Here is a 27,870-nt window from a genome sequence, read left to right on the forward strand (position 1 = left end):
TTTTACATCCAGCATGCTGACATCTCTGCCTGAGGCTTCTGATTCCAGTGCTGCAAAATCCATATTCTGCTACTTACAGTAATTGCAACTTCAAAGTAAAATGGGTTACTGTTGTCCAAACAAGAAGATCTGTCCCAACAAGACGTATGAAGACAGACACTGGATTTCAGATTATATGGTCGGAGTAGCATTATGGTGCATGGATTACAATGGTTAACAGGAGCTTCTGTAGTTGAAGAACTTTAGGAGTGGATTTTTTGCGCTTCACATCTAATGTGGTAGAAAGTATGAGTTTCTTCTTCAGGTTGCATGTGTGTATGATGCCTTAGCATGTTAACTGTCCTATTCCAGACTATGTAGGTCTAAAGTACAGCTGTCTGTGGAGTAACTGAGTAATGAAAGATCATATCTGCTAACTGAGTTCTGACCAACTTGTTTTCCTAAGGAGGCACAGCTCATGCACTCAGGTTGTGTTTGCACTTGTATCAGTCTGTGTTCCTTTCCTCTCTTGGGCACCCTTGCTTGCCTTTGCTTTCTTACCTGATACTAAGTTTAACTGCTTCAGACAATTTCACTGCAATTTGGAAGAAGACAGACAGAGGCTTTAAATACAATTACACTTTGGCAGTGGAGGGGGAATGGCATTTGGCCAAGTGCAGGGCCCTGCATGTGGGTTGGGGCAAATCCCTGGTATCAATACAGGGATCGAGAGCAGCCCTGCCGAGTAGGATCTGGGGTTCCTGGTGGATGAAAAGCTGGACATGAGCAGGAAATGTGCACTAGCAGCCCAGAAGGCCAACCGTATCCTGGGCCGCATCCAAAGCAGCGTGGCCAGCAGGTCAAGGGAGGTGATTCTGCCCCTCTACCCCTCTACTCCGCCCTGGTGAGAGCCCACCTGGAGTCCTGCGTCCAGCTCTGGAGCCCTCAGCACAGGAAAGACATGGACCTGTTGGAGCAGGTCCAGAGGAGGCCACAAAAATGCTCAGAGGGATGGAACCCCTCTCCTCTGAGGACAGGCTGAGAGAGTTGGGGTTGTTCAGCCTGGAGAAGAGAAGGCTCCAGGGAGACCTTCTTGCAGCCTGCCAGTACTTAAAGGGGGCTTCTAAGAAAGATGGGGACAAACCTTTTAGCAGGTCCTGTTGTGACAGGAGAAAAGGTAATGGTTTTAAGCCAAAAGAGGGCAGATTTAGACTAGATAGAAGGAAGAAATTCTTTACGATGAAGGTGGTGAAACCCTGGCACAGGTTGCCCAGAGAGGTGGTAGCTGCCCCATCCCTGGCAACCTCCAAGGTCAGGCTGGACGGGGCTCTGAGCAACCTGGTCTAGTTGAAGATGTCCCTGCTCATTGCAGGGGGGTTGGACTAGATGACCTTTAAAGATCCCTTCCAACCCAAACTGTTCTATGATAAAACCTGCATCTTTCCAGTACCGGCCAGGTCAGGCGCTGCTCTGTGTTACACTGGGCACTTTGCTGTAGCAAAGACGTGCCTATCACAACTTGATCTAGTTGGAGATGTCACTGCTCGTTGCAGGAGGCGTGGACTAGATGACCTTTAAAAGTCCCTTTCAACACAAAGATTGTATGGTGGTTCTATGATGAAAGCTTGTGCAAAAGGCAAAGCTACCACATAGATGTGTTCCAGATTAGATGAAAGGTGTGATTAACTGTTGCTTTTGGAAAGATCAAATTTTCACAGTTTTCATTTGTGGGGAATTTGTAATTACACTCCACAATTTCTTGTAGTTTTTTTAACTTTTATATAAAAATTCCAGATTTTTTCAGTTGGTCCTAATGTGTGTGAAACTGCTCACCTCTTTTGGTGCTGTTCCTGGGGAACAATCCTCTTTTTAACATGGATGCTGATATTTGGATTCTGAGTACCTATACTAGGCTATTGCACAGGTATTTGCTTCCATGATGGAACAGAGATAGTACATTTGTTTTGGTTAGTTAGCTTTTTTGCACAGACTTGCTAGGAAAAGAAAGTTTATTGCAAGTGCACTCTGTTTCATTTGTCAAAACATTCCTTGGTACTAATTCAAATAGGTGCTAATGATTAATTGTGACAGGTCAGCTTTCAATATGACCTAGAAATAGAAGAAGCTAACATTAAAAATAATATAGACATATTTCTTATGTTTTGCTTCTTCAATTTCTGTTTTAGGAAAAAATCAATTTTAACATACCAATAGCCATGTCTTCATTATGAAGTAGAATTACAGTCCAGTTGAAAAAGCATGTGGCTTTTTCTAGATAACTTTTCTGTTTCTGAGTTTGGGTTAGGTAATAAAACCAAGGTAACTTAATTCCAGGCTGAAAGATATAGCATTTCAGACTTTCTTTGGTGGTATTATTGAACCTGTTCCAATATTTAATTTTGAAATCTGTGATCTTCATTTCAGATCACTTGGGCATCTTTTATTTGTAGTTATTTTCAATAATCACTGAAAATTTGTTTTGTTTTCAAAAAACTTGTTATGGTTCCAGCAAGCATGCTTTTACATTAAACAAAACAGAAGAGTATGATGCCTGAAGATTTCAAGGGTTTGGCGTATGCTGCTTGAGCATTCTGTTTGTGTTCAACTAAATGAGCAGATTTTTCCAGAAAAAGAAATTGTTCAGCCTGAGTACCGTATTTTGAATTGTAGCATCAGAGTCAGTTTAATCTGAATAAAGTAAGCATTCAGTCTGCCTGAAGCACACTTTGTACCTGCTAGTGTCATGCTCTCAGAAGAATGAATTTGCATAATATCACACACTTGTTTCTCCAAAGCTTTTCGGTCTAAATAAGACAGATCTGTAACATTGTTCTCTAGTTACTGATCACAATTGCATGTTTTAAGTATGGATCTTTGGTAACTTTAAAAAAAAAAGTTAACAGGTGAAATCATGATTAGTCAGTACTTAAAACTAGGTCACCACTGAATGGGCAAGTGTGTTAGGGAGATTGCATTAGGATACAATACACTCACAGAAGTTAGTTATACAGATACAGATCAAAGCAATGTAACCAAAATGAAATTCCTGCCAATATATAAAAGTATTCATACTTCTTAAAACTGTGTTTGCAATCTTACATGTGATAAATCTGTGTTTATATTATAGTTTAATTAGAAAAATGTTTGAAACTTAATTTTTCATTTGTATTCATATAAATGTGACTCAGTAATAGAATTGCCAAAGTATCTTTCAACTTACATGCTTACTTGACTTGAACTGAATATATTTGCTTTTTTGGCTTTCTTAGTTCTGCTACTGCCATAGCAGATGCTCTTTAAACTGCCCATAGTCCTAGGTAAAATTATGCACCCTTTTGATGCAGAAAAAGTTTGAAAGGAATATCCAGCATAAAGAGTTAAATAAAAGAAAAGTTATACCTCTGAAAATCCATGAATTGTTATTGTTCCCAAGTAGGAGTATTTGTGTTTTGTTTCTTTAATATTATGAAAACCTCACTCTGTCTGAAGTATATGAGGCAATGCTAAAAATTTACTCAGCTGTCATCTTGGGTCACTTTTAAACAACTGGCTCTGTAATGCATAAGACTTCTCATTTGAATGCTTAATACAGGATTTAGTATAAATATGACCAGTAAGTTTGTCTAGAAAATTATCACGACAGCTAGATTCCTGCATTTCTTGTAGGCCAAAGTGTATTGCATGTATTAAAAGACTATTCAAATACCCTTTTTTAAAAGAAAAAAGCAAGTCTGGCCTTACAAGAACCTCTGACCGGTTTCTGGATGGATGTCCTAAAGCTCTAGATTCTTCCTACTTGAACTAAGGGAGCAGTTTGTGAGGGCTGTGCGTTGCTCTAAGAGGCAGTGCTCTGAAGGGAAAATACACTGCTTGGATTTGAGCATTTAACTCTTAACTGCTGGTAGCAGAGGAACACCAGAAATCTTAATGCCCGAGTTATTTTCCATGCTTTTGTAGGGATGAGACATCAAGCTTTAACTTTTTTGTTTATGTTGCTGAAATTCTAGTAGTATTTTAAGGGCACGGTTACTGAATGTCTGGAAAAATGTTTTGTTTCTGGGAATACTCCCTTCTGAATTTTTTAACAAGGTGGTAGCTCATAAGAATCTATTTATGGCCATGGTTAAACATGGGAGAAGGACTGTTCTTAACCCTATTCCTTCCATAGTGAAAACACTGCACACATCTCTGGTTGTTTCTTAGAGAAAAAAATTTGAAAAGTGCTTGAAAGGATAAATTGAAATTTTAAATACTTTATAGAGAAAATGTTGATAGGACTTAAGATTTTTATATGCAATATGTTGACCATGACTTTCTGTAATGAAACTTTCTATTTTATGCTAGTTCTTGACTGGCTGCAGTTGTATTATTGAAAACTTTCTCTCTTTCTCTCTTCCTCCTGGCAGAACTATTCTGTTAACATAACGGTGCATTCGGGGACCAATGTCACAGCCCATATTCATTCAGCTTTAAGTGGTTAAAACTGCTTTAAAAGTACTGTAGTACTTTTTATCAGTACTACACCTGAAGTGTGCAAATGAACATGTTGATTTGTGTGACTTGCTCATTGAGATGGTTCGCATAGAGATAAATGTTTCAGTTTTATTCTCTTCGTGTCTATCATGGAAGCCATATGCATTAAAACAATAAACATTACTATGATACTAGTTCTTTTAAATTAGTGGCTTTGGAAAGCTACACTGTAAAGAGACTGTATTTGCTATAGCCTCAGTCAGCCAAATGATCTCTGTTTGTGCTCAACCCCAAAAGGCCTTCAAGATGTTCAGACATGTACGCTTGGTTTGTACTAATAAAGATTTATTCATCTGAGTCGCTGTTAATATGCAAAGTAAGAATTAACTTGTTTTGAGTTTCCTTGGAGGCAAATATTTAAGATCTTTAAACTCTTAGGCTCTTTTGGCACAGTTCAGCTTTCAAGATGTGTCAGAACTTATTTCTGTGGGTTTTAGTGACAGTCCAACAATGCACAGAAAAAAATGAGGAGGCAATTAGAACTCATTCATCCAGAGCAGTGATAAAGAATGATAATCACCCTCAGGTCAGCTCTGCCTCTTGAGGTTTACAAAACAGCCACTGAGAGTTCATGCTGTCCTTTTTCCCTCCCCTCCAGTGTCATGCTTATTCTTGTATGAGGTACTTACTATCTTATGCTAAATCCTGCTACAGGCTTTGCACTGTTGTAGTACAACTCCCATGTGCTTTGAGTGTATAATCTAATATATTCCGTAGCTTTTGTAAGACTATTTTGCCTTTTTTACAGATTTGGAATCTGCAAGTTATTGCAGAAGTCTGTTTCTGACTGTCAGTTGCATTCTCCCTCAATTCTTTGTTCTTCCTTTGGCATCATCCATCATAGTCTAATTTTTCATGATGGACAAAAACTGTGCCTGGGAATAGGAAATTTGTTAATTTGGCAGCTCTTTGTAATGCAAGTAATTCTGAGTCTCTGGACATATGGTAGTCAGTTATTGCTGTTCTATTTTGAATAATTTGTTCCTCAGCTAAGCTGAGGTTTGTTGGTGTTACAGATACTCATTTATGTATAGCTGATTTTGTCTTTGGTTTAGGTGTTAACAGTGATAATTTAATAGAAGAAACCTTAGCTAAAAAAATCTAGAGAAAGCGCAAGTGAAAAATGGATTTGATTGTGTTTCAAACTGCTTGCAAAGAAATTATCTGTAAGTTACTTCCCTGTAGGAGGTAATTCATTATGTTCAGCTAGTTGGATCATTTTCTTGGTAGAGAAGTGTTATGTCCAAGAACACTTATGCATATGTTTTTGAAAGTAAGTGTCACATCTATTCCATAATAAAAACTTGCCTATCCCATCTGGTTTCTGCGTGAGAATTCTACAGTCTCTTCATTTTTGTGTTTGCCATAGTGAAGAGGAAGAAGAACTTTCTGCTCTAGCAAGTGAAATACGTGGGGATGTAGAAGGGCATATTTTGAAGTATAGAATAAACAGCAGAGGAAGCTAGCTGAGAAAGTAGGAAAAGGATGGAAAAGAAATGAAGAAATGTCTCTTAATTCAAGTCTCTTCATCAAAAAAAAAAAAAAAAAAAAGCTGAACTATGTAACTGACAGTTTCCGCGGTTTTTCTCATTCTTTGCAGACTTCTTGAAAAGACCGCTGGAGAATTATGTGAAAAAACTAAAAGTACCTGTTCATGTGATTCGAATGGAACAGCGTTCTGGATTGATTAGAGCCAGATTAAAGGGGGCTGCTGCTTCTAAAGGCCAGGTCATCACTTTCTTAGATGCTCATTGTGAATGTACGGTAGGCTGGCTTGAACCTCTGCTGGCAAGGATCAAAGCTGACAGGTAATTACCCTTCTGTTCGTCCATGTTGTTTTTTTCAGTTATTAAAAAGTGTTCCAAGTATTATAATATAGTCTACAAGCAGATATCTACTTTCTGAAGGGCTGGATAAATTCTCATTGGTGCAAGGATAAAAGGCTAATTTAGTACAACTTTTTAAAAGTAAAACTTGGTTTAAAGTGAAGCTTATATTGGGATGCATGGGATAATATGTCAAATAGCAGGAGGCTGAGCATGAATGGAGTTGAGAGAGCAGTGGAATTTGAGGTCGTCTGTCTGCAGCGTGGCCCAGTCCTTCATGAATTTGGGAAGATATTCTTGAGAAAGAAAGGGAGCCCTAATCTCATGTAACACCAACACTGTAAGCAAGAACTGTCAGGTTTACTGTTTTCAGGATCTCATTGGGATTTCTTTATTTTGTAATGTATTTGCATTGTGGAATTCTGTGACTTGGTCTTCTGGGATGTATTTTCTAAAGTTAGAAAATTACTAACTGGAATTAGTTACTGGAATCATACTGATGTACACTGCAGTAACATAGCTTTATAATTGTATCATAGGTCAATACTCACAACACATACATGACAGTGTGATGGAAATTGTATTGAGGGGAAGTGAGAGAATGGTCTGCTTCATAAAAGCTTCATATATCTGAGCAGTAACTCTGTAGTTGCACACTAGTCTATTAGTAAACAGCATATTAAATAGACTAGATGTTAAGTAAGGTGTTACAGATCTCTGTTTTGTTCTTACAGTTATAGATAAAAATCACTTTTAAAATTTAACATTACAAAAAACAGCATTACATGATGAAAAAGCTACCAGTAATAAAGGATCTTTGTTCAGAACTGTGCTAAGACATAGTACTAACCTTTCAGTTACCAGTAATACACTTTTTGTGAGACTACGATATAGAAATTGTTACAATTTGCAAATGGCTCAACTAAGTCTTTTAAATTTAGTTGCAACCCCTGAATCTTTTTTACAGAGCTTTCCAAGAGACGCAGACTGCTTTTGAGTGTGGTTATTTAAGTGTCTTTAAGATGATTAGAATTCGTTTCTGTGAATATATGCCTTAATAATTTCAGGACAGTGGACAAGGAGGCCTCTTTCTGCCCACTTTGATGCAGTAGTTTGACTTTGTTAACAATGACTGTCATCTCTTAGTCCTGAGGGCATATAAGTATACTTCCCCAGGGCTAATGACAAAGTTTTTAAAGTTCAAAACATGCAAGTTACTCGACCACTTAACTACAAACAGAATACTCTTGTTTTGTGTACAATCACTGCGTAGCACTGACAAAGCTGTGATAAATTTTTCCATCTGCAGAGGGATGAATATTTATTACTGGTAACAATGCAAATACTATTTAAAAAAAGAGCTAGTATTGCCAAAATTGTATCAGAAAAACATGTTTTCCTTTAAATGCATTAATTCTAATTAGCAAGACAGAATTTGAATATGTTTCATGGTAATGATCTATTGGATACTGTTGTTAAGAGATGGCATTATGAAAATTTAAACCATATGTGTTAAAAAACAAACAAAAAACCCCAAAGCAACCAAAACAAACCCCATCTTTTTTTAAACTTTAATTAATAGGGTTTGGTTCTTTCCTTTTTCTAGGAGAACAGTAGTGTGTCCCATTATTGATGTAATTAGCGATGACACCTTCGAATATATGGCAGGTTCTGACATGACCTATGGTGGATTCAACTGGAAGTTGAATTTTCGTTGGTATCCTGTTCCTCAGAGGGAGATGGATCGACGGAAAGGAGATCGAACCCTTCCTGTTAGGTAATGAGAAATTATTAAATTGGTTAAAATGTTCACCTGATGTTTACTCATATCCTTTCTAGGTTAATCCTGTAAGTGCGGACTTGATGAATTGTGTTGTAACATTTTTTTGTCTGGCTGAAGGAACATCATAAAAGTTTTTACATGGACTGGTTGTTGGTAACTTTTAGTAGTGATGAAGGAAGCAATCATCTTGTCACTTCAGAAACATTTTTATGTCTATTACTGGTGAATTACTAGCTTTTAACTAGTTCTTATACGGATTCATGGGTTTTTATTGAAGCTTATTTTAATCTTGTATTCTAACAAAGTAAACAATATTTTGAAAAGATGCATCGATTTTTGGCATATGTATGTGCGTGTATATATCTGTGTGTGCATACATATATAATATCTTCAAAATGCATGGATAGGAGGTGAATTTATACTTGCATGTCATATAGATGTTAAGACAAAGATAATGTGAAACACAGATAACTTGTGTGTAATGTTTTATTTTTAACAATTTTTAAGTGTTAAAAATAAATTTTTAACAATTGCAAACTCACATTTTCTGACCTTACTGTTCTGAAAAGTGGGCAATATTTACTTACTATAAAGTTGAGGATATGGCCTTTACTCTTTTTTGGTTTTTTTATATAAGAAATCAAGAGGTCTTCTCAGGATATTGCTAATTGTACTCTTCCCCTGATCCCCCCCAGTTTCCTTTTTGGGGGAAAAAAGCAACATAAATTTTGAGCTAGATTGTGACCTAGGTTATATTTTATGTGTCTTTCAGAAAAATCCCAACGTGTTTCAGGAAAATGGCTAGGCTAAAAGTATAAATAATTTGTACACTTCAACTACAAAGTTATATTGTCAGCCTAGTATGCAATTTACCTATTGTGTATTTGTTGACTAAAAAAAAGGAAAATTGAGAGATGTTGCTGAAGTTAAGAGAAACTAGGACAGGGTGTTTTTGGTTTTTTTTTTTTTCCTACCAATAAGGAATTTGTAAAGAAAATCTGGATGTAATCCTGACTGTACAATTTTCTTGTATGAAGCAATAATAGTGAAATGAAGCAGGCCACTTCATGGCCTTTCATAACTTTTTCAAGAACAGTTGCCAGAAGTATAAATTTCCTGTAAGAAACTGGTTTCTTTTTTTATGAGTTACCAGCATTGGAGGCAGAAGTTTTTCTCAGGAATGGCAGCAGCTTTCTAGGGGCTGTTTCTCTATCTGACTCCAAATTGAAGAGAGAAAATAGGGAGAACTGTCACTAACTGGTTCCATCTCTGTAAAACTTTGAGCTTGCAAGTACATCAATGGTAACTGAATTTGGATGGAAGCCTGCTGAGAAGGAACATGTTAGGAACTTGGGGGGGGGAAGCCATTTTGTCACTGTAAGTGTGAAATATATTTAAGTATATGTTTTCATAGTGACTGATGCTTATTTTTTGTCCTTTTTTTTTTTTTTTTCTCACAGGACACCTACAATGGCAGGAGGGCTTTTTTCAATAGACAGAGATTACTTTCAGGAAATTGGAACATATGATGCTGGGATGGATATTTGGGGTGGAGAAAACTTAGAAATTTCTTTCAGGGTAGGTAAAACTGTTCTTTTTTCAGTGTGCTGTTACTCAGGATAGTGCATCTTGATCTGCTGCCTGCATCAGTGTCCTCTCCTGTTGCAGTTAGCACTTCGCTTCCCATTCCTCAGTGGAGATAGGCAGAGACTGTCGGTGAAAAGTACATGGTGAACAGTTGGCAGAGCCCTGTGATTAAAAGATTGGAATGGTCATTCTGAAGAATGAATGCATGTGTGTTAGAAGGAGTTCAGTTAGAAAAGCTAATCAGGGAGCGTAAGTTAAGGTTGATGTCATCAATGTGTCAGTGAAATGTGAGCACCTCTGTTATAAACTCTCTCTTCTTGCTGTTTTCTAACTTAATGACTGCATGTTTTCTTTTGGATGTGGACCTAACCAGCACTGTTCTCACTTTCATTCCTACCAGATTAGTACTATTTCCTTTTGGCTTGCTTACCAGCCCAGAGTATATAGGTGGATACTTAAGAAGTTGTTCAGCTTTCTGAATCTGTGATTTTTAGAAGTCCAAAGTAAAATTGAAAATATTTTCAGAAACCTTACTTGGGAAGTGAATGGGTGTGTTTTGTTGTTGTGGGGTTTTTTTCCGCACGTGGAGATTCTACTTTATAATGGACCTTTTGGGACAGACCACCACCTGTTACTTCTGTGATTCATGTGAGGCTTTTCCTTCCTTCTCTGTCAGCTTGCCCAGTTCTCTAAAGTAGTCTCTTGCTGATGCATTATCGCTGTGAGGCCTGACATCCTCTTTCTTATGCTACCTTACTCAGGCTTGTGAGCACCTTCATCTGTTGAGCACATAACAGGTGTACATTTCTCTTCCATGCAGCATGTGTTTGTTTAATGTTGTTTCTCCAACTTGAACAGAAGCAAGTGATTAACATTTTTAAACTTTTTTAACAACTTGAAGCTATGCAATAATTGTTCTATCACTTTCAGATTTGGCAGTGTGGTGGCACTTTGGAAATTGTAACTTGTTCACATGTTGGGCATGTGTTCAGAAAAGCAACACCATACACTTTTCCAGGAGGTACAGGGCAGATAATCAACAAAAATAACAGACGGCTTGCAGAAGTCTGGATGGACGAATTCAAAAACTTTTTTTACATCATTTCCCCAGGTGAGCAGGTCTTTGGTTATGAGAAATACCTATTAAGAATTAAAATGTTATTACTACTGGGAAATAATATGAGTTTTTAAATAAAAATGTTATTGCTTTGAAGCTCACATAAAATGTGCAGAAAGGAGGGTCTTAACTGAAAAATAACTTTGTTAGAGATGTGCCCTGAAGTATATTTTTTTCCTTTTTTTTTTTTTTTTTAAAACATGCACATGGTTTATGAATGAGCTTCCTGTGCAACAGAATTAAAGCTCAGTGGAACATCAAAGAAGAGCTCAACTATAGTGCTGGAAACTAGCTACCCAAATACATCTCGTTAATGTGCTGGAGTTTGGCCTCTGGCTTCTGTTGTAGGTATTCCAGCTTGAAGAGATAGAAGTGATTTAAGTGAAACCCTGTAGCAGGAGTGGCAAAAGTTAACATCTTCTGGCTTGGTAGAATTTACACTTCACTATCCAGTGTATAGGGGCAAGTTGCCAATATACTTGACTATGGTGATATTTATTATGTTTCTTAAAGTGGATGTTAACAAAACAAGAGGATGTAAAATATGAGAGCAAATTTCCTATGAACTCAAACTTTCTGGGGAAAAAAAAAAACAGGAAAAGAAAGGAAGCTTGCAAAATATTGAATTACTGCTTTCCACTACAGGATATTTTTGTTGTTGTTTGTGTGTCTGTTTTTTCAAACTTTGGGTAGCAGTAGACATCTTCTCTAAATACTTGAGACGTTAGAGACATTTGATTTTAAATACTAAGTGGTAGTTCTATATGCCATGTCTGCTTTTCCAAAGACGTATCTTTAAAACAATTATTTCCTTATGACTTGCTTATTAAACCTGAGTCAGTACTGAAATTTAAAATCTGTAATACAACGTGGTCTGAAGAGTGTCAAATTTTAGATTACAGGTTTAAGAATACTTGTGAGAACAGGTGACTGTGTGACTGTGCAGATTTATGGTGTTTTTTGGTCTTAAGAGAATGCATTACTCAAGACTCTGTAGGATTTTTTAATTAAAAAAAATAATTCTTGCTACTATTCAAAGCTTTTTAGGTGAAATCAGAGGCTAACAGCTTGTGTTGTTACTAATGAAGCATTATGAATTCAATCATGACATGTATAGATATATAATTCAGAAAAGTTGTGTATAAATAAGTGCAATCACTTTTTTATTAAGATTACTTTTATGCATCCATGTCAAGACAGATTTTAAAAGGTAGTGGGAACACCTAACTATAAAAATAACCTGTTTCTTAAAAATGAATGTAAATTACTAAACGCCATGATAAGGCTCTGTTACTTCATATATCATCTCTGTAGTCCTTCCATTTCATGTGGTAACTGTAAGCTACAAAAGGAGTTACACTGTTTAAATTTTGTAGGATTGTTGTTTTGATAGGACTTTCATAGCTTTGCAGTATTGTGGAATATACATGCATTCTTCTGTTGGAGAAAAGGAATGAAAGAATTTAATTTAAAATAGAATATTGTAAAAATTCTGAAATGGTGAAAGTAACTTAAGCAGTTATCTATAACTGCACCATATTTTCTTTCCTTTCAAAAGATGCATGTCTGCATAGTGTGTATGCTAATAGCCAGACTGATGGGTGGACAGGGAGGTGTTCTTGCTGTGCTCCTCTTCGTGTGCCAGTCAGTAGATGCTCTATCTCATTTGTGTGCCCATATCTGTATTGACATTGCATTAAAGTTTGGTATTAGGATTTCCAAGTCTTTCAAGAATAGCATCAATAGCAATATAGGTACTATATTACCTAAATAAGTTGGGTTAGTCTGAAATTGGTTTGTTGCCTGGAGCTGTGAAGAGAGTGGTTATTACTGTGGTTCATTCTTAGCTCTGATATAATACCTATTGTTTAGAGAATGAACACATAAATGTACTCAGTGCTGCTCATGTCTCTCACCCTGCAAATCCATGTAAGGCGTGAGAGTCAGCAGGTATTAACTAGAAAGGATTACTATTTTGGGAAGTTCACAAACACCTTACTGTTGTTACTCTGCTATCTCCAATCTTACCTGAGTGTTGCAGACTCTGATTTTACTTGTTGACAGCAAATAACATCAGTGTAAATTTCAGTAAGAATTTCTGGCCAATAGTTGTCTTGGGAGCTCAGTGAATCTCTGCTATGCTGGGTCATTTAGCCATACTTTGCTTTTCCAGGTGTCCTTCTAATATAAAAATTTAAATGTTTAGTTCTTGCAGATTGATGGTGTAGTGACCCTCTGGCAGAGGATAGTACACAGCCTGTGAAACTCTTTGCTAGTACAATGTGTACTTTCAGTATTGCTGTGACAGTGTCATGAGTTCTTGCAAGGAGCGAGGTGAGGATTTTTAAGCTGATGCTGGTTTGCAAGCCTGGGTGCAGATGAGCAAGGAAAACAGGCAGTCCTCTGTGCACCCAGGTTTTTTTTCTCGTTAGTTAACATGGATGAGAAAATTGGATTTTGAAGGAGGCAATATACTGACAGGCATCACTGATCCTAGCTAACAAGGAATGTTTCCTCCTTTATATCCTTTCTACTCTGCTCCCCTAAGATAGTGAATCACAGAGGGGCTGGTCCAGGAAAGCAAACCTAAGATTCTCAGGTAGGTTTCCCACTTTATGTAATCTGCATCATCTGGAAAAAGCGTGCTGCTTGAATGATGGGAACTCAAGAGACTTTTTACTATTGATGTAGTGTAGTTAAATGGAAAGCTGCCCTCTTGAAAAGAAAGCCTGTAATCCTTTTTTTCTTTAATGGGTATAGTCTAGTAGAAATTGTTAGTTGTCTGTTTTAAGCTTTCATGCATTTTAGAAGCTATCTCTCTGCTTAGGGGTGGTTAGGTACAGATGGAGGTTGGGCAGAGAAGTGTCGCAGCAGCTGCTGCTCAGCCAAAATCAAGCCTGTCTTATTGCATGCAACAGCTATTCTCCACGGCAGTAATGGCACTAGCTGTAGCCTTTTCTCATTAGCCGACAGGTTTTCCTCACAGTCACATGTTACAGCAGGGTGCTGTTTCCCAGGCCATTTTCTCTCAGGTTTTCAGAAGATGGATCCAGTATGTGCAGGTGAATAGTCTGATTCCTGGCTCCGGTTGGCCTGTTTTGCAGAGTCTGCCACTTCTTTATGATTTCTAGTGCTGGTCTTTTGTTACTTTCTCTGATCTAAAAGGCTAGGACTGGATTGTCCAAGGTGAGGCTTCATGAGACGGCAATGTCAGTCTAACAGCTTGCTGTGAGGAGAGTGCTTTGCTTTTTATGGCAGGTGATAGGGCTTCACCTCCCCTCACTTGCTGGTTGTTCATCTATGTGAACTGATTTGACTTGCAGAACTTGTCAGGATTACTTGCCCTGTGGGCTGGCTGTCTGCTGGTTAAGTTAGCACCTGTGTCAGCACAGGAGGAGCAGCAGGGATCTGAAGCTCAGCAAGGGAAAGCTGCCCCTTTCTGCAGCAGCAGCTGCAAAGCATTAGGCTGGCTTACCACAGCTACGTCCCCCTAACCTTCTCCTAACTACTAACTAATGATGAACTGACAGTTGTAGAATTTGTTGGTATCCTTAATCTAAAGGTGAAGCATGGATACTTTCAGACTGTGTGGTTTCCCCATGCTGCATGTGAGTCTGGGTTCCAGCTCAGACATGCACCCTGCTACTCGTGTCCGGCATGCACCTTTGTCATTCATGAGCCTCTTGCTGGGTGAGCTGAAGGCATCCTGAAAAGCAGCTCCAGTGAGCTTGGGTAGAGCCTCGTCTAGCTTGTGTGGAAATCAATTTTATTGTTGACCAAAAGTTTGCCGCAGAAGTTATCTTCCATTGCACTGGGGCTAAGTGGGCAGGCAGGAGGCCTGAAGAGACAGCATTGCAGATTTATCTGGGCAAGAGCCATCTAGACAGAGAGGTGTGATCCTGAAAACTGGATCAGTAGGCTTAGTTTGTAATTGCTTCATGCACTTGTCTCTAGCCAGGCACGGTAAGTCAAGGTTCAGTATGTACAGACTGGAAATGGATAATGTTTTTATTTATGGTTGATAGGGAGGACGGAGGAGGGGCTGAGTCCACATCTTGCAACGTACCTAAGCCTGTGTTCCAAATACGTACTGAGCCATTCCATGTGTTCTTGTTTTCAGCCAGTATTCCCTATTAGCATTAATTGGGAATGCAGATAATGTAGCTATTCAAATTGGTTTTAAATGATAGTTGCTTGTCAAGTTTCATAATACTAAATAAAAACGAGTTCTATGATTTTTAACAGAAGAGTAGTTTTAGATGAAACAGTTTTCATACTATGCTTTGAGAATGATTGAGCAATTTATAATCATGATGAAAACATCATGCTTTTTTTTTAAAGCAGTTTAGCATAAATATATTGCCACACATTGAACTTGGCAAACAAATCTTCAGCTCTTTTGAAGTTTTAAGGATGTCAGAACTGCAACATGGCTGATAGGACGCTTAAATATAAGATGGCAAAGAAAATTAAACTGAAAAAGTAGTATTCTACTGATAGACATCACTATATTTTTGTAAGGGTATAAAGAAAGACCATATGTATTACTAATCAAGAGTAGTCTGGTACTGCATACTAAGCTTCTTCACAAGCAAGTGTTGAGATGAATCTTACATCTATACAAATGAACTGGTGATGGTGTGGTTGGATGATTTGATGTGGGTTTTTTTGCCTTTTGAGTACATCTTTAAGCATATGGGTGTAAAAAAGCATGACATTGACCCACAGGAAACAGCGAGCTGTGTGACTAAAAGCCTGGACCTCCCTGAACGGTTCTATTTATGTAATTAGGGTTGGAGGGGGGCAGGGGAGGATATTACATGGCCAAGTAAAGACTACAGTAGCAAATACTGTTAAATACTGTTTCTGATCTTTTAAATTTTTTTTAAATGAACCAAACACAAATATTTGAAAGAACAACTAGTGAACATGATTGTCCTCCTTATGATGCATATACCTGTGGAGTCTGGCATAATTGTCTACTGTGAGGAAGATTTGATCTAATTCTTGTTTTGTGGCTTGTTTTTTCTTCTGTTTTTTGGTTTTGTTTTGGTTTTTTTTGTTGTTGTTGTTTGTTTGTGTGTTTTTTTTAGCTGAGCCTTTAAGAACAATTGCGAAAACACTGGAAGGTATATGTCACTGTGTGTATATAAATTTTACTGGTTTGTGGAGGAAATAATGATTTAGACATGTACTTAATTTTTTATGTTTTATATTTTGTAGTTTTCTTAGCTTGCTTCCATTTTTACCCAAAAAAACCTGTCAGCCATACATAACTGCCACTGCACTGCATAGTAGAAATGTATAGGAAGACTCAAACTAGTTTTAAGTAATACAGATAAGGTACCAGAAACCTGGGAGACACAGTAATTGTTAGAGGACACACCTAAGGCAACTGTACTGGTTCTGCTGTTCAGTCCATCTGCTAACCTGATGCTAACTGTAGCTTACGTGCAAGTATATGGTTTGGTGCAGACCTAATGTCAGAGAGGATTTAAAAAAAAAATTTCCTGACTAAAAATGGTTAAATGGAATATAATACACACCTCTTACTTCCCTGTAACAGAGGGAAAATCAGCTGACACCTTTCTACATGGTGACATTTAAAACTACTTTAAGCAACAGCACACTTGTATGCTATTAAGTATCACTTTGCATTTAATTCTTTATGGCTGTGACTTTCTTATTAGCATTCAGTGATGTGCCAAAGCCTTAACAGTGTTGTTTTCTGAAGGTCAGTGCAGCAAACTCTGAATGAGTTTTTGAGTATCCTAAGGTGGTTGGTGAGGATGGCATGGTAATTGTTTCATCCATCGGCTGCTTTTTCATAACCGAAAAATGAAGAACTCCATACTTAGCTGTGGTTGGTACAGTCTTTCTCTTCTTACATCATCTTTTGAGAGAGTGCTCCTTTTGGTGTAGAGTAGATGTTTGCTTTGGTGAAGATAGGGCATTCTTTTGGGGACTTTTTGTTTGTCTTGTGTTTTGGTTTCAGGATTTCTTTTGTGGCTGGAAAGCCCAGACTGAAGTTTTCTGAGATTCTATTCCAAGAGATTTTTAGATTTCATTCACACTATACAAAAGTTCATTAAAAAACAAGCTTTCCTTTGCTTTCATTTCCCTACCAGTATAGTTCTTCAGCATCTTTTTAACAAAGTCTTTAGTTTTTCGTTTGGTGGTGTTTTTTTCGGTTTTGTTTCTTTCTTTTCCCCTTGGGCAGCGGGGGGAGCCTAAAAGCCTCGCTAGCACTTTTTCTTTCTGGAATATTGAAATACTAATGTTTTTATTGAGATTTACAAACATTTAGCTGAAATTATGCGGTTATCTGTCTTAATTGAGTAGAAATACACCATCTAGTGGCAGGTTGATTTCATAACACAGTATGCCGACTTCGAAATGTCTCAAACTGTTTCAAAAGGTCAGCAATTTTAGAGGTAATTCACAGTCCTCTAAGTGGAGAGATTTCTGAAAAATCTATGCAGCCGGAGGTCTACAGTGTGGTGGCCAGCTGAGCTGTATTTGTGGTCTGTGAGGGGAATTTAAATTGCTAGGACTCATTTTTGTTCTTTTTTAATTTGGGTTTTTGTTTGGTTTGGGGTTTTTTGTCATGTATTACTTTTGGCCTGTGTGGTACAGAGTGTAGTGTGGAAAATACAAAAAGAATGCAATGCCTGAAAACTAGAAATTATACTACACTTAATCAATATTGTTGGAATATTAATGGCAATAGTGCTTAATTCTGGTGAGGCAAAAACATCTACTTCATCATGCACACTTTCCTCAACCCATCTGCCGATGGGACTTGCACAAATTAATTTTCAGAAGGAATTAAAACAACCATAAAGGCATGGGAAAATACAGGAGGAATGAGCACTTTGATAGATGAGGAGCAAAGGAGAAAAAAGGCAAGCAAAATACCACCAAAAAAATGATAACAGTGCTAATTGTGAACGTACTTCCTGCAAATGCTGCAGTTATACTGAACAAATACTGAATTATTAAAGGATTAGTTCCCTGTATGAAGGCTGCTTTCTGACTGTTTCTTTGTGCAGTTAGAGAGATGGTGAAGGGTCCAGCAGGTGGTACCGAGCTTACAGAATTAAATTAAAATGGAATTCTCCACAGAAGGAGATTCCTATGTTATGCTGCACAGATATGGACCCCAGTTGCCATTGGGTGTGGAATGGCATTAGTGACTATAATGGTTTCAGCCTTTCTCCTCTGATAACTTAGTAAGTAACTGCATTCAAATAGTTCCACAAACCACAGGTAAGAAATTGGCATGTGTAGCACAGATGCCATCTTTTGTATAATTATCTGGAAGAGGGAGTCACAGGCAGTAACTAACATGTCCTCTCTGAGAATGTAAACAGCATAATGCTATCTTAAAATCATTTATTTGTGTAGAGATGACTTTCTCAAGAGAAAGTCTTTCATGCAAGCAGCGTATTATACTGATGATTTTTGTATTAAGTGGAATTGTATAACGTTTATTAGCAGCCATTGAATAAAACTTTCTTTGTTTCTACAGGAGTTACTAAAGTTGATTATGGGGACATATCGTCACGGCTTGGACTAAGACGCAAGCTCCAGTGCAAGCCTTTCTCCTGGTACCTGGAAAATGTTTATCCTGATTCCCAAATTCCACGCCATTACTTTTCTCTGGGAGAGGTAAGGTTTCTGTCCTACATATTTATCTACCCTATGTGAAGTACATGGCACAGTAAGTTGTTTGTATTCTGAACTGAATAGTGCAAACAAGTTATCTCCAGCAAAGTTCAGGTATCTTGCACCTATGTTCCTTTCATCTAAAATGATACACATGGCTTCTCAGTGGGGTAGAAAACTGAACTTTGGTATACAGTACTGTAATTTTAATGTTTTCCAGGTTTTTTTAGTACATTACTAAATGCCACACAGAAGAGCTTTAAAAATATTCCTTCAGAAATGTATAGTTATAGATAACTTTCTGTATATTGTTCTCTGTGCGGAGTATGAGCAGAGTTTTTCCTTAAAAAAACTAGACCAGGTCAAACAAGAACTTTGCCTAAAAACCGCTCTGAATTTTACTCCCAGAACCATTGTCAGTGACCAGCAAATTTCAGTGATCCCTAAGGCTTGCTGGGCATTCCTCTGTTTTTCTTTAAAGTTTAAGTGACTGTAGAGGTAGTACAGGTGATGCTGTCCTAAATAAGTAGGCATCTACTCTCCCCTACAAATCATGTTGAGCCAAATATTGAGCCTGTTGTAGGGTGATTTTGGACTGTTTGTTTTCAAAAGAAATGCTTTTGAAAACAAAATGGAGCAGGCAGCATACTGCTGTCAGGTGACTTGATATTCATGCTTGCTTACTATATAGTAATATAGGGATTAAGGCTGTAACTCAAGAAGTGAGGAAATTGAACCCAGTCACCTGTGATTTCAAAGGGAATTAAACCCACCATGCCTAGGAGAGTGCTTTAACACTCGTGAAGATTTTGGGCTGGAGACTCAATTGTGTCCATTCTGTTGTGGCTGTCTTTGAGCAAAAAGAGTGCCCAAGATGGAAAGATCTCTGAAAGAAAGCAAAGAAACAAACATGCTGCTTGTAATCTGGTAGCTTGAACACTTGCTTGGGAGTTTGAGTCTCGGGCAGTGGTCTCACTGTGGTATGATTTCTGTGTTTTTTACATTTCATTCACATAACCTCTGGTGTGTAGCAGAGAGAACTGGTGCCAGTGTCGTTTGATATGGACCTAACTCTCTTCTAAAAATAACAGCCTTTGGTGATGTGCTCTTTTTCACTCCCAGATAAGGAATGTGGAGACAAACCAATGTCTGGATAACATGGCAAGAAAAGAAAATGAGAAAGTTGGAATCTTTAACTGCCATGGAATGGGTGGCAATCAGGTGACAATTTTTAAAAATATAATATCTTAATGTATTGAATTATTTGGAACACTACTTCTCATCAGGACAATTCTAGCATTCTTTCAGTACTTATCTTTAGAACACATGTAAGTTGTAAAGTTTAGGAAACCCTCATTGAAGAAGATGCCTGTAAGAGGAAATGCCTGAGAAGATTTGTTGGTGGTTTGTCATTTGTAGGTTTTTGAGGCCTGATTGCAGTAGGTTTTAGTTCAACTTTCAAGTCAAAAATGAAATGAGGGGAGGAGGAGATGGCTGCAAGCTAGGCTTCTCCTTCTGTAGGTTCTCTGGAACTGTCTTCTGGTTAGACCTCCTGATTGGCATCGTTACTTATAAAAAAAAAAAACAAACACCCCCCCCCCCCCCAAAACACACACACACACACAAAACAAAAAACAAACAAACAAACAAAAACAAACCCAAAAACCAAACAAACCAAAAAACACCCTGTACCTGAAATGCTGTTTTTAATGTACTTTTTTTTTTGACTGTCAGTTCTAGAACTTATTTTAAGTCTGGGTTTTTGTTCAATTGTTTTCCAGTATACAGAGATTACGTGTGTTGGGGAACCTCCTGTTTCTATGCAGGAAACAGTCTGCAATTCAAAAAATGTCAATTTTGACTGAAGAGCTTGTTCACACAGTTTTTATATTTATTCCCTTAAAAAAAAAAAAATCTTTCTATGTATGCTGAAGGGAAAAGAAAAAAAAATAGTGGATATTAATGAAGAAATGCACAAATGTTCCCCCTTCCCCCTGCCCCAGGAATCTTTTAGTCAAACTTTTTTTTTCAGTTCCTCTCATTCTTTTTTTTGTTTAGGTTTTCTCATATACTGCCAACAAAGAAATTCGAACAGATGATTTGTGTTTAGATGTATCCAAACTTAATGGCCCAGTAACGATGCTCAAGTGCCACCATCTAAAAGGAAATCAGCTTTGGGAATACGATCCGGTGGTAAGTCTTCTAATGACTTGTGACATTAAAACGAGTCAATTTGGGTTTTTACATGAGCCTACAGAGCAACATGTTCCAGTGTGGGACTGCTATTTAACAATCAAAACAGGAAACAAAGTCAGGATTATCTTCACTTTGTTATTAATTCCTGGTGTAGTCAGTCAGTGGGCATCTGTATTGATTTAATTGCCTGGTGAGTTTTGGGGGAGCTTTTAGAAGAATATTTTCAATGTGCTTTTGGAGCCTCTGGAGAAAGATAGTCTGCTAGTGTAAGATCAACAATGAAAAAGTATTCCAGGTATCTACTGGACCAGTAAAAGATAATGCTCATGATCTTGTGACAAATTCTGATCCATAAGGTTAAAAGGAAATGCTTTTCTAATTGAAAAATCAGCATCTCAATTTTTATAACGAAGATTTTACATTTCTAATTGTCGTATGTTTATCCCTACAGTATCTCTACAGATGCTTAAAACAGATTTATTGTAATAATTCTGTTTCTTGTACATAATATTAAAATTTATTTTATTGAAGTTCATAGGTTGAACTGCCAGATCCAAAAATCACTGTCTGTTGATACATTCATCATTAATTTGATTTGCAAGCTCTAAAAACAATTTTGTGATTGAGTAGTGCCATGAAGAACTTTGACTTATGGCATGGCAACTTAGAAAAAAGAAAATAGTTCTCAAGCTTGTTAATTTAAAATCAGTTGTTGTTAAAGACAGTTGCGAGACAATTTGTGGAAGAAGAATCTTGCCAGTATAATCATAATGACTGTTTTATAAAGAGAACGTGTAGATATTTAGCTACTAAAAAGTAATTTCACTGATGTAAAAAAAACAAAGGGGGGGAGTATTTCTAACTAAATAGACTTGCTGTAGATATTAGTAGCTCAGGTGTTAATGAAATGTACAGCCTTTAAGACTAAAAGGAAATATGTGTGGATGATTTTTTTTTTATTAGGATGGCTGTTAATGTGGAAGACAGTGGAACTCTACTAGGATTTTTGCACGTTGCTAGCAACTGCTGATAGGAGACTGAAGAAAGCTATTGAAGGCTTTCAGGATTAGATGTTCATTGAAATTACTAAATTTGAGTCTTGGGAACCCTTCATTCATGTTTTTTATGTAGTTAGTTTACCCGACTTCAGTAAATAAGATGAATAACATTACTACATGCAGTGATTCACCAAACAGCAAGTGCTTTTTATTTTGTTTCTATCTTATCAATGGTAAGAACATTGCATCTTTTGACAGCTAATTGTAGTAGTCTGTCTTGCAGTCATTGCCACAGACTGTAAAACAGACTTCCCCCGTGTCAATCCTCGGCCACAAATTTGGTTGTATGTGTCTTTCCTCTTTGTTCTGTCAAATAGGAGAATCTAGGTATAATCTTCAGAACTTTACTGAAAGCTGACTAATAAAGCACAAAAACAAGTTAGAGAATACTTGGCAAGAACTTCTGCCCACATAGGTGGGTGATTTTTTTTCTGTAGTTTTCTTTTTTCCTTCTGCTTCTGTTCAGGACGCATGTAGGAAGCCTGTTTCCTTTAATGTCTACCAGGAAGAAAAAGGAATCACAGAATAATTAAGGTTGGAAAAGACCTTTAAGATCATCAAGTCCAACCATCAACCCAACACCACCATGCCCACTAAACCATGGCCTGAAGTGCCACATCTGCATGTTTTTTGAACGCTTCCAGAGATGGTGACTCCACCACCTCCCTGGGCAGCCTGTTCCAATGCTTGACCACTCTCTCAGTAAAGAATTTTTTCCTAATACCTCGTCTAAACCTCCCCTGGTGCAACTTGAGGCCATTTCCTCTCATTCTGTCACTAGTTACTTGGGAGAAGAGGCCAACACCCATGTTGCCACAAACCCCCTTTCAGGTAGTTGTAGAGAGCGATAAGGTCTCCCCTCAGCCTCCTCTTCTCCAGACTAAACAACCCCAGTTCCCTCAGACGCTCATAAGATTTGTGCTCCAGCCCCCTCACCAGCTTCGTTGCCCTTCTCTGGACACGCTCCAGCACCTCAACATCCTTCTTGTAGTGAGGGGCCCAAAACTGAACACAGTATTCAAGATGCGGCCTCACCAGTACAGGGGCGCGATCACTTCCCTACTCCTGCTGGCCACACTATTGCTGATACAGGCCAGGACGCCGTTGGCCTTCTTGGCTTGGACGGTGCGGGGGGAAGCTTTGTGTTAGTTACTTGTCTACCTAAGTCTATTCCAACTTCCTTCTTCATTCTTCAACATTCTTCAGTGGCTGTATGAGTGCAGGAGACTGATGTGCTCCGGTTTTTGGTTGGTTGGGGTTTTTTTTGTTTTATTTGTTTTGTTGTTTTTTGTTTTGTGGAGGTTTTTTTTACCCTTTGCTGCTTGTGCACATAAGGCCCACCTGTTCTGCTATTTTCCAGTCAGTCCAGTGTCCTGGTTGTGCTGCTGAGTGAGAGAAGAAATACTGATAGTAATGTTAGTCAGTACTATAGACAAGTTGATGCACTGATGAGTATCCATAGTACAGTGGCAGGAAGCGCAGCTTATGAAGATCTCTTCTCCATGAGGATAGTACTGAGGTAGATGAAGTGGTGTATGGAATATTGCATAAGTAAGATTAGTAGGTATTGGAAAAGTTATACATGTATGTGAATTTTGTACACACTTTTTTTTTAAAAGAACATACTTTTTAAGGATATAGTACTAAAAGAAGATAGTGGAATGTCAGTTCTATGTCCCCAACTGAGGAGAAAACCTTTTTTTTGAATACATATTCAGTATGTTCATTCTGATGTGATCAAATCTAATATTATCATTAATAATTGAAGTTTTATATCTTACCAAACTTTAATTTCTAGCTCCTCAAAGTTCCCTAGCTGTGTAGCCCTATTTAAGGAATGGTGGATATTGCTTGATAAAGAACATTATTTAAAAGTTCAGACTGTTCTGTTTTTCATGAAGCAATGTTTTTAGTATCTACAACATCAAATAGCATATTTAAGTGTTCTTTAGGATTGGGATCTGGAGTCAGTAACCAAGACGTCTTGTCCAGTTCCTACTTAAATATAGAAGAATTTTCATGGCCACTAGAAACTTTTTGCTAAGCTTATGCATCGTGACTTTTGTAAAACTAATTTATTTTTATTTTGTCTTCAAGAAATTAACCCTGTTGCATGTGAACAGTAACCAGTGCCTGGATAAAGCCACCGAAGAGGACAGCCAGGTACCCAGCATCAGAGACTGCAACGGCAGGGGGCCCCCGCCTTCGCAATGTCACCCTTCCAGAAATATTCTGAGAGGTTCTAAAGAAAAGCAAGGATTGACTGGGCTACCTCGGCTGATACTTCGGCTACACTGTTAAGTAGCAACAGAAGGAACTTCTGCGTGGCAGAACCCACAGTTCGTCAGCTGTTAGAACTCCTGCAGCTTCTTAGTAGCTGTGAACCAGCCTTCCTGTATAAGGATGTGAAACTACCACACATACTAGTGAAACTGCACCCACTGATGTTTACAAGATCGAAAGAGTTTCTTCCAGCAAGTAATTTAGAGAACATTTGGACAGTGGAAACATAATCAGTGAAATAGTCTCTCTGAAGAGCTGCATATCGTTGTAGTTTGCTTGCACATCAGTAACCTCTGCTGAACGTGCTGTTGTAATGAAGAAAGTTCCAAGATTTTTTTTTTCCCTGGTTAGCAGTGGTAACCAGACTACTAAATATAGATCCACAAATAAATGAGAGAGAGAGCTGGAAACCAGATTCAGTAACATGAAATAAGAATTCTGTGGTTTAAAAACAAAAAGTAAACAGGGTTTAATGGAAACTAAATCAGAACTATGAAAAAGTACAATTTGTTATAGTGAAGTATCAAATTTATATGTAGATTTTATACCTCAGTGGGGGAAAATAACGAAGTCAAAAAGCAATTGTTTCTCTTTTTCGATTGTGTGATAGTCCATAAATACTATTTTTTTTTTTTTTTCTGGTGGGTCGAAAATTATTTTGGGCGCAAACAAAATGAGCATAAGAATAAACTTAGCTCTTGAATGTCTGATCAACTTTTTTTTTTAATTTTAATTTCTTGGCTGTTGGAGTTGTATCTTTTTATTACTGTCTGAAAACTGGAGGTTAACATGCTGTCTAACTTTTTTTGTCCAGCCCTGCCGTTTCAGTTTATACTTGGGTCAGTCAGCTTATGGACTTTCATGGCCAAACAAAAGATTTAAGTACACTTTGAAATTTAAGTTAACTTGATAGAATATACTTAGCACCCCAGACTCATACTACTGTACTATGGTTTCGTTTTCATAGCAATAAATCTTTTGTTTCTTGTTTGATTTCAGTCATTGGAAAGCCAGAAGAAAAGATACATTATTTGGGTAGCAGGAGATTGGCAAAACTGAAGGTTTTCTGGAATCCTTTTTCACTTCATGTTCAGATGTGCTTCAGTGTCAAGTGCATATTTAGATTAGACTCTGAATTGTAATGTTGATCTGCTGCTTTTTTTTCTAATAAAACCTAAAGAAAAATAGCTAAATTGGCATGGTTTTTAAAATTAACATAGCCAAAAGCAATATGACTACGTCATTACATTGATACGCATTTTTTAACTGAATTGCTTTGTTTTGTTAAGAAAAATCTGTGTGGGCTGATCTTGAAAATGAGCCACTGAATGCTCAGAGTATACATTGAATTTTCTTTTGGAAAGAAAAATAAGATTTGCTTAATGGAGAGGATATTTTTATTATAAATGTCATTGTTTGGCCAACTGTCCTGTAAAGCAAATTAAACCTAGACTCATGCAAACGTTGTGTGGAATTATATTTGGCTATTACAGCCATTTCAGATTTGCTGTTCCAAGGTGCTTCAGTCTGTGTTATCTCCATTACGTCTGCAGCAGTACTCAAGAGTTTTCATACCCAAAGCAGGGGAAATGTTAACAAAGTGCACTATTATGTTGCTACTTTAAAAATATGTAGGGTGAGTTGATGTGGGACTAGTATCAGATAAAGCATCTAAATATATAACTGTCTTTTATTGACCCCTCTTTTTGGATACCTCTGCAAATCTTAGGATGTCAAAGTGGATTTATGAAAGTAATGATATGGTACATTTATCTGAAACATACTGAACTGTGCCCAAATGACTTTTCAAAAAAACAATGCTGTCTTAGTGGTTATATGGGAAGACTTATTCCTCCTTTGGTACAGTCGGTGAAGAGGATGGGATGGGTGACAGTGTCGTCATTTGTAATTGATACATTTTCTTGCTCCTTAGATCCTCTGTTGTCCCTCTTGCTTTTATACTGTTTCTGAAGTACAGTTTGTGGTTGTCTGATACTGCATATTAGCCCACCAAAATACTGTTTGCAGCCTTCTGCGTGTTGCAAGTGCATGATGGTTTGGATCATGTTTTGGATTTTATTTTAGTTTATCTTATCAAACTAACTTTGGTTTTTGTGGGGGGTGGGTGAAAATGAGGTTATGTATTAGTTCAGAAACAATTTCCCAAACTTGAAATTGATCATTTTTAAAAACATTGCCAGTGAAGAGTAATGTGCATTTCAACTACTCCTGTTGTATTAAACACCTTTCAAAGATGGCCACAGAATAGCTTCCCACACATAGTTTTCTTCTAGCTTCTCTTGCCACAGATGTGGTGGCTGTTGTCAGAGCTCCCTGCTGAAAGTGAGCTGCCTCGGTGACTCTGTTTAGCTGTAGTCTCCCGGTGGCAGTCCTGCGCTTACAGGCATAGTACCTCTATGTCCCAGACTTGCATAGGAGTATTGGTTGACTATATCCTTTCAGAGTTACAGACATAGTTAATTCCTTTCCACCTAATCCCTATACTGAAGTCTTTGGTTGGAATTTTTAGAACATCTGTAGCTATTCTTATTTAACCTGGTTTTTTTTTGGGGGGGGGAAGCATTGTGTTTTTTCTTACTGTGTAACATACCTGTGTTATTAGGCATATGAATAATTTCTAGTAGAAATCCCACTCTGCTTTGCAGTGCCTCTACATTTATAGCTGCTTTGTTCAGATCTGATGTAGGAGAGGAAAAAGCAAAAGACCACTGCTGTCTTATTTGACATTGATAGCGAATACAAGCAGGGTAAGTGGGGGAAAAAAATCAGTAGCCATATTTTGAAGGGAATTGTTAAACTCTCTTTTTGTCCTTCTGTTCTGCGCTCTGTGTGCTTAGTATAAATTTCCTCTGCATGCTTTAAAGACGGTGTTCTGTTCTCCATCTCTTTTCATTTGCCTGTGTGAAGACATTTATTGAGAAACAACAGTGCCTTTTAACTGAAGTGTATTACATATTATGGTACAAACTTTGAATAACTGCACTATGCTGGGTCTGATTAGGTCATCTTCAGTGTGTTTAGATACTGAAAGTCACAAAACAGGTAACTGTGTACGTTCAACTCTGAATGTCTTTGACGCAACATGCCAGGTTTTCTTATCAGTATGAAATTAAGTTGTGTTTTAATAGATTTATTTTTATGGTAGTACTATTCAAAAGGGCTTAGCAGTCGCTTTTCATTATATCATAGCAATGGACCTAATCTGAGATACGTACTGTAAGCAGAAGAGAATCTCTGTGTTACAACTTGGCAGCAGCAGATCATCTTTCTAATTCTTACTCTGCAGAATGCTTCTTAGCTGCTTTTTTTGTTCAAGTAATGTAATGCATTTGGAGAGATGAGCAAAACCTTGGCAGATTTGTGCTGCCATACTTCCCCTCCAAGGTAAGTAAGGAGCTGCAAGTATGCTTCAGAAGATTGAGGAATAGTTACTCAAAGCTTTCCTTCATTTGAAAGTATGGAGGAGTTGTTAATGTAGTGAAGAAATGCTGGGAAATGTAGTTGTTACAGAATAGATTTTAATAGAGTTGGGTACCTTGCATCCTATCTGAACTTTATTGTAATACTAGAGATTTAGGGTCAGACAGACATATGTCAGGTTAAAATGATCAAATTTGCACAATGTCAGCGTGCTGTTTGCTCTTGGGTCTATAAGAACACTTCTTACAATCATCTTAAAGCAAATGGTTCCCAAGTTTGTGTCTAAATGCTCTGATAATTGAGAATCGATCAGCTAAATATAGTTGTGATATTATTTGAAGACAGTGCGCATGGCGTACAGTGCTTTGAATAACAAAATAGTACTTCCTGTGTAATTAA

At 37.6% G+C, this 27,870-nt stretch overlaps 1 protein-coding gene across 1 annotated transcript in view; it reads left to right on the forward strand.

Moving 5' to 3' along the window:
* Window positions 1–25,492, forward strand: part of LOC104622821 (polypeptide N-acetylgalactosaminyltransferase 1-like) — a 66,230-nt gene extending 40,738 nt beyond the window's left edge. Inside the window, 9 exon segments of the mRNA XM_010289705.1 lie at window positions 6,113–6,320; window positions 7,945–8,115; window positions 9,582–9,699; window positions 10,639–10,819; window positions 18,357–18,496; window positions 19,616–19,714; window positions 20,552–20,686; window positions 23,845–23,948; window positions 23,950–25,492. Of these exon segments, the coding sequence (XP_010288007.1) occupies window positions 6,113–6,320; window positions 7,945–8,115; window positions 9,582–9,699; window positions 10,639–10,819; window positions 18,357–18,496; window positions 19,616–19,714; window positions 20,552–20,686; window positions 23,845–23,948; window positions 23,950–23,983 (1,190 nt within the window). The 3' untranslated portion in view covers window positions 23,984–25,492.
* Window positions 25,493–27,870: the final 2,378 nt, after the last annotated feature.

Source organism: Phaethon lepturus, unplaced genomic scaffold, assembly GCF_000687285.1.
Source record: "Phaethon lepturus isolate BGI_N335 unplaced genomic scaffold, ASM68728v1 scaffold36236, whole genome shotgun sequence".
NCBI classification, from domain to species: Eukaryota; Metazoa; Chordata; class Aves; order Phaethontiformes; family Phaethontidae; genus Phaethon; species Phaethon lepturus.